Here is a 7426-nt window from a genome sequence, read left to right on the forward strand (position 1 = left end):
GGAGGAGATTCCAGGGGACAGGCAGTTATTCTGAAAGCTGAATAGGGCCTTAACCCATCAGCAGGACCGTAACTGTTTCTTTGTGTAAGGAGGAACAGGATGAGAACTACCAGAGCTACAAAATTACCTCCAGCAGGCCAGTGAAGTGAATGTCTTTGTCAAGACAATCCGAAACAAACTTCGTGAGCGTGGCCTGAGGGCCTGATGTCCTCTTGTGGGCTCTGTGTTCACTGCCTGGTACAGTGACGCCTGATTGGCATTTGCCATAGAATACCAGAGTTGACGAGAGCAGAATCAGACTGAGCATGGAGAACGTTATGCTGTAACATTGTTCATCATGTCTGGTTTGGTTCCTCCTGGCATGCCACAATTCCCAACCTCGTGAACAGAGTTAGTTCCTGGAGGATGAAGGAACTGATACCATTGATTGACCCCCACATTAACCTGATCTAAATCCAACAGAACACCTGTGAGACATCATGTTTCAGTCCATCTGACGCTACCAGGTTGCACCTCAGGTTGTACAGATCTGAGAAGAGATCCACCCTGGACGCCATCATCATCTCATTAGGGGCATGCACCGACTTTGTCAAGCATGCATACAAGCACTTGGGGGCCAAAATGGACTGGTTTTTGAATTCAGCCCTCTGTCGGTTGATCATTTCTATTTCTATCAAATGATGTAGCATCCTTTCATTCCAAGCGCATGAACCATTCTGTATCACTGTGGGTATCCAGCATTATTTTTCCCCCACTGAGTTTTTTTTTTTTTTTTTTGAGCAGTGTATATTTGCTCATAAATTGTGTTTTTTCCTATCCTTAAACAAAATGACATAAGAGTGCAAACTAATTCTCACTTTCTACTTTATGAAGGTGTGGCTTGGTCCAGTTTATTTTTAGAGTAAATTAAGCAGCTGATATGATAGAAGATATTTTAAGGGAAGGCTTTCTCCAGCCACTAAACTCAGCTTACATCTTGTACTCCGAACCTCTAGGCAGCGACAGAGAGCCCCAGCTGTTACTCTCCTGTGCGTAAAGATGGCTCGTTGGTCAGGCGCACCAGCTCTATCCGTGGACCCTCCCACTAGTGGAAGAGTGACACGCCATTCAATTGCTGCCTGGCCCGCTGCATGTAGGAAACAGGAGGGAGCTTTGAGCACAAGGATATCTTACTATCAGGCAGGAGGAGGGAGAAAACCCGGCTACAGTGAAGCTAAAGTTGGACGAATCGCGTCGACATGGGGATCCGAAAAAAGACTAACAAGAATCCGCCGGTGCTGAGCCATGAGTTTGTCATCCAGAACCATGCAGATATTGTTTCCTGTGTTGCTATGGTGTTTCTCCTCGGCTTGATGTTTGAGGTGAGTCCACATGTTGAATGGCTTATTTTAAACTGTGGATCACTCGAAGGATGCTCGGCAGGAAAAGTGAGGGGGATTATCGCTAGAATGAATGCCGAATACTCCCAAACGGTTCTCATGAGGACTGACATGGCTGTCTGATCTATTCTTCACACTACTTCCTCTCGTAATCGAAACTTTTCCCCATCACGATGGCCTCGCGTTTGCGTTTCATTCCAGAGCGTTCTAACCTCACTCAACTGCTCTCGGGTAATGTTATTTACAGTGACTAAATATGAGGTTTTTTTAAAGCGTCGTGGGAACTATTTCACTCGCATCTGGCTGCTTTCCCACCTAAAATTCGACAAGCTATTTAAGAAAAAAAATCATCGACACTAAGGCCCGCGGTTCGATTATGCACGCAAAAAGAAAACCAAAAACAAAAGTATTTTTTTGCGATATGTTTTGCAGAAATTTTCCATCAAGCGGCAAGTTTGCATTGCAGCACTTTATCGAGCTCAGTGGTTACGGTGTTTTGCAACACTCTGGACTTGGGTTAGTTTGTATGTGTTACGTGGCAATCGCGCAGCGGTTCACACAGTGCTGTCATCACCGAAACCCGCTTTCTCCGTCACTCAAAGTTGTCACCGGAGCTGGGAGAGCGCTTCAGACGTGACCGGACACAGCGAGCCGACACACGGGATCGTGTCACACACACGGCAGTGTCTTAACGCGCTGCAATCTGCTCTGCTTTGAAGCAAATGTGCGTTAATGTCAAAGCGCGTTTCATCCCAGACGGAAAAAAAGCACAACCGCTGCTGGTGTCCAGCCGGCCATAATTAAAACTGCTTCCTGTTTGTGCTTTCCAAAGTAAAACTCCTGGGAACTACGTGCTGTTGGCAGCGTGGATGTTGAAAAGCGTGATATTTGCAGGACTTGTTAGATTTATCTGTGCTACTTTAGCTTTAGCTCTTTTTTTCTTTGCTTTGAGATATTTATTTGTTGCAAGCCGGGTTCTCTTGCCGTGAAGGACTAATATGCAACTTCCAACTGATATCTCATTAGCTGCCTGCCTTGATTAAGTTATCTTTACTTTCAGTGAGCGTAAGGAGTTTGTTGCTCTACATAATTCACATTTAGTGTCATGCATTATCCCGTGTTCTTAAATTTTCTGACTAAAAATGTTGTATACAAAAAATACATAAGCAAAATGAAAGTAAAAAAATTGGAAGGCATAGAAATGTCAAGTATTTGTACCTGTTGTTTTGCTTTTTGTTATAGTTTTCCCTCTTTAGGCCAGGAAAACAAATATCTCCACTATAAATATAACTATAACTGCACAAAATTAGTGGGACACAAAGGAAAAACTCTGACTTCTTGTATTAGTAAAAGCCTTTTTACTCATATGGACACGAGTATCTGGCCACCTACACACTGCACCTGCAGGATTTTTTATGACATCCCATTCTAAGTACATAGGTATTACATAATATGGAGTTGGTCCCCACCCCCCCTTCCTTTGCAGCTACGACAGCGTTCGCTCTTCTAGGAAGGATTTCCACAAGAGTTTGGAGTGTGTCTGTGGAAATTTTTGCCCTTTTATCCAGAAGAGTGTTGTGCTGAACGAGAGGCCTTCGCTCAAAGTCTTTCTTTCAAAGAGGTTTTTGTTTTTGTTTTTTAGATCAAGGTGCCACAGTCAAGTTCTTCCTAACCAAACACATCCACCCGTTTTCCTTGCTTTATACACGGGGACACAGTTGTCCTGGAACAGAAAAACCCTTCCCCAAACTGTTCCCACAAACCTGGAAAAATCTAGAATTGTCCAAAATGGCTCGGTAAGATTTAACATTCACTGGGGCTAAAGGGCCCAGGGGCCCCCAAAACAACCCCACAGCATTCAGTGATTAAAAGATAAGGCCCAGAATCTTGTCTATATGGTGTATAGCTTAATAAAAAGACTTTTACTAATATAATCTCCAAGTGTTTTTTTCCATTGTGTCTATTGTGCAGAAAAGTTGTGTTTATAGTGACGATATGTTTGCTTTCCTGGACCGAATAGGGAAAAGCATAACAGAGAAAGCAAACAGGTAAAAATACTGAATATCGGTAAGTTTGTGTTAAACATAACAGCATTAACGCAGGTGTGTTATATTACCACTATATTCATACACATCCTAAATGTATTATTTCAATTTTTAATAAGCATTTTGACTTGTATTTTGTACAATTGCTGTCTGACTGAGATTGACACGACTGCCTTTTGTCTGCAGGTCACCTCTAAGTTTGCAGTCTTCTTCATAACTGTCCAGTACAACGTCACCATATCAACAAATGGTAGGTTACGCAGTGGTGTGTGGGGAGAACAGATGTTTCAGTGCAGTACTTTCTTTTACTTGCTGCATTCCTCTCATTTGGATTCTAAAGTGGCACTTACGCAGCCCTACACAAACCCATTTCAGGGTTCTCCCCCCCCCCCCCCCCCCCCCTGCTTCCGAGCTAAATTTAGTCTGCCTGATTTATAAAGTTCTCTTGTGGCAAGGTTGCGCCGGGCGAATTTGGGCTAAGGTGTAATATAGGCCTCACAATCTGAGTCCTGCTCCTTTCAAGGTTAACAGAATCTCTGCCAGCTGACTTCAGATACCGAGACTGCAGGACCTGTTCGTGCTGTGTGTGGTGTGCAGGCTTCCAGCTCGGTGATTCAGCTCTTATCTGCTGCACCTGACGACTTGCCGTATTCTGTAACTTATTTACAGCTCGAATCTCATGAGCCACATAGCATCCAGCGTCCTAATCTCTCTGCAGTGAGTGTTCTGAAACAATTTCAATGATGGCTGCTGTGTTTTTATTTTTCAAGCGACCAATTGGATCGATTTCTTTGCGAGTTTCTGTAAATGATGACCAAAACCACTCAGTCTATCTAGAATACTTGCTGGGAACTGTGTTCACGTATCGGCTATATCTGTTTTTATGGACACTGAGCTCAAGGGTGCATGGAAATAAATGTAACTTTAGAAAGCTAGAAGAGATTCAGTGTGTATATTGGTTCAAATACGGTCTCTTGCGTTTTCAAAGCGGTGTAATTCTGCACAGCCGGGGCTCACTAATCCAAACATCTCACTCCAGGAAAGCGCACCTGACATTTTGGATGTGAATCAATCACAGATGGGTGTTGATTTTTCACTCTGCATGACTTTTGTGTGCTGCAGAAGCACCAGAGGAGACTGCCGTGAACCACTTCCACCACGGGATCAAGGACTTGGCAACTATCTTCTTCTACATGCTGGTGGCTATCATAATGCATGCCATTATCCAGGAGTATGTGCTGGATGTAAGTGGGATAAAGACACGGAGTTAAGGTCATCTCTGTTAGAAACGGTTCTGTATTGTTCACCGCTGGTCATCTTTGCAGAAAATCAACAGGAAGAAGCACTTCTCCAAAACCAAACACAGCAAGTTCAATGAGTCCGGCCAGCTCAGCGCCTTCTACCTCTTCTCCTTTGGTTGGGGCACAAGCATCCTGCTCTCTGTACGTACAATAGCCAGCTGCCTTTGGTTTTTGTTTGCTTATGCCTGACCCCATAAAACATACTTAAAAGCTTGCTTGTTCTTAGGAAAACTTCCTGTCCAATCCAGTCAGCCTGTGGGAGGGTTATCCGCATACACTAATGCCGTAAGTTGTGATGCTGATTGTGGAAATTCATCAATCATTTGGGACGTTTCTAAGCTTTTTGTAATGTCTCGCTTTCTTTCAGATTCCAGATGAAATTCTACTACATCTGTCAGCTGGGCTACTGGCTGCATGCTCTACCGGAGCTGTATTTCCAAAAGACAAAGAAGGTAAGAGGACGTGCGGAGCCAGTCGCTTTGGGATGGGACGATGCGATGCAGCTTCCTGTTTGACTTCCACGGCCAAGCCGCATTGTTTCAAAGTCTCATCATCCTCTCGCTTAAATCACCATGTGCAGAGCCGCACTGCTGTAAATATTTTGACCATGTTTGGCCTCCCACCCTTTGTGTTTACTGTTTAGGAGGATATTCCACGCCAGCTTGTGTATATCTCCCTGTACCTGGTCCACATCGCTGGCGCCTACATTCTAAAGTAAGAAGCGCCCACTGTGGAAAGCCTTTAATTAAGTCTGTGAGTCGGTGTGGCTTGTGTTTGTACACTGCCCTTTAGGAGAAAGTTTGTGGTGTCCTTGTGGGGTTTTTTTTTCCTGCCATTTGTAATGAAAAACTCTCTAAAGATGTTTCTTTGTGTGCTACAGCCTGAACCGCCTGGGTCTGGTCCTCCTTGTGTGTCATTACTTTGTCGAGCTTCTGTTCCACATTTCCCGTCTGATCTACTTCAGCAATGAGAACAGGCAACTGGGGTGAGTTCACTATTAGGAGGTTTTAGATCGAAAGCGAAAGAGGGCAAAGTCTTAAAACTTGTCTTGTTTCGCAGTTTCACTATTTGGGCGGTCTTGTTTGTCCTCGGACGGCTGCTCACCCTGTCCCTGTCTGTCCTCACCGTGGGCTTTGGCCTCTCCACAGCTGAGAACCAAGGTTTCGATTGGGCCGCAGGAAACTTTAACGTCCTTTTTGTTCGGTAAGTGTTGAAAGAGTAAAAGCTGAAATATCTGAACTTGCAAACGGAGCTGAAATTAATTTCTTTTGCTCGGACAACCTTTTTTAAAATGTGTAATTCGTGGAGATTGAAGCTAAATTTCTTGATATTTTTTTAAAAATTCATGTGCGGCAAATGTAAATTTGTAAGAACCGCTCATAGACCGCTCACATTGGAGACGTGAGGCCTTCTTTGCAGACCTTTAAGAGCATGTTGCATAGAGCTAAAATAAACCTACAGCAAGAACATCGTCAAACAAAAGGAAGTGCACTCCTGCGTCCATAAATGAGCATGACGCGCAACCACAATGCGTCTTGTGCTAAGCAGATTAAACACTTCCTACTTTGTTTTTGTGTGCCGTTTTTACCAGTGTCTTGTGCGTGAGATAAAGTGCGATGCTTTTATCCCTCTCTCTACTAGGGTAACTGTCCTGGCCGCCATCTGCCTCACACAGGCCTTTATGATGTGGAAATTTATCAACTTTCAGCTGCGCCGGTGGAGAGAGCATGCCCAAGCTCAGACCTTGAAAAAGAAACAAGCTCCTTCTAAGAGCAAATCAAAGAAAGACAAAGGTGAGAGCATGAGCATGAATTAGCTCCCTATTTGCAAAAACATGGCTGGAGGTTCCTCTCCCAGGATTAATTAAGCTTACAATTCCATATTTAAAGCATAATATCTAGCTATTTTTTTAAGTGTAAATAATCCTTTCATGCCCTAGAATGGCTTGGATGTAACTCCACACCTTTCTTTCTTGGAGTATGTTCGGCTTTGTGGTGCATATGCAAATTAGTCCTCATCTCCAACTCCACCTACCCTTCTACCACTCACTTCCAGTGCCATCATCATAGGTGCTTGCATTCAGCTCAGCTTGGACTATGAAACTGTTCTGTAGTAAAATAGCGTGGGCAATGTTTATGTACGATAAAAGGAATTGTAGTGGAAAACTGCTCAGAGTAGACTATTTGAATACGGCTCTCATTCACACAGTGGGATCACCACAGTTGTTCTTTAAAATACATGATTAAATGTCTTTTTTTTTTTCAGTTTTTCAAATGACAAACGGTACATAACTTAAAGGCTTGTCTGCTCTTTCACATTTTTGATCTCTCCTTTTTTTTAGCCAACGGAGTAAATGGAGTTAACTCTCACCAAGCTGATTCACCAAGAGCCAGAAAAGAGAAGTCCTCATAAAAACATTCCTCTCAGCCCTTTCCATCGCCTCCCCACCTCAGAGAACTCTCCTCTCACTCTCTGTCCCCTCCTCACGTCCGGCCCAGCAGATCCTCCAGCTCCTTGATCTACGACACGCATCTTCAGCTCCCACACACGACTGACCTCCCAGCTGGACTTCAAGGACCAGAATGCAGCTTCGCTTCTCATCCAGCACACCATTTGGGCGGTCTTGTTTGTCCTCGTCATTTCTGAATCTTTGCCCTGCTGTGCTATTGTGAATGAAAAGAAAACCAATTAAGAAAATAAA

At 43.8% G+C, this 7426-nt stretch overlaps 1 protein-coding gene across 1 annotated transcript in view; it reads left to right on the forward strand.

The window, feature by feature from the left end:
* The first annotated feature begins 1084 nt into the window (after positions 1–1084).
* tram1 (translocation associated membrane protein 1) overlaps positions 1085–7426 on the forward strand; it is a 7514-nt gene continuing 1172 nt past the window's right edge. Inside the window, exons 1-11 of the mRNA XM_006794600.3 lie at positions 1085–1361; positions 3611–3674; positions 4547–4668; positions 4750–4866; positions 4952–5010; positions 5093–5177; positions 5369–5439; positions 5606–5710; positions 5785–5928; positions 6367–6518; positions 7067–7426. The exon at positions 7067–7426 is cut by the window's right edge and continues 1172 nt beyond it. Of these exons, the coding sequence (XP_006794663.1) occupies positions 1239–1361; positions 3611–3674; positions 4547–4668; positions 4750–4866; positions 4952–5010; positions 5093–5177; positions 5369–5439; positions 5606–5710; positions 5785–5928; positions 6367–6518; positions 7067–7137 (1113 nt within the window). The 5' untranslated portion in view covers positions 1085–1238 and the 3' untranslated portion in view covers positions 7138–7426. The remainder of the gene's footprint in view (positions 1362–3610; positions 3675–4546; positions 4669–4749; positions 4867–4951; positions 5011–5092; positions 5178–5368; positions 5440–5605; positions 5711–5784; positions 5929–6366; positions 6519–7066) is intronic.

Source organism: Neolamprologus brichardi, chromosome 9 (assembly GCF_056152115.1).
Source record: "Neolamprologus brichardi isolate AB-2024 chromosome 9, ASM5615211v1, whole genome shotgun sequence".
NCBI lineage: Eukaryota > Metazoa > Chordata > Actinopteri > Cichliformes > Cichlidae > Neolamprologus > Neolamprologus brichardi.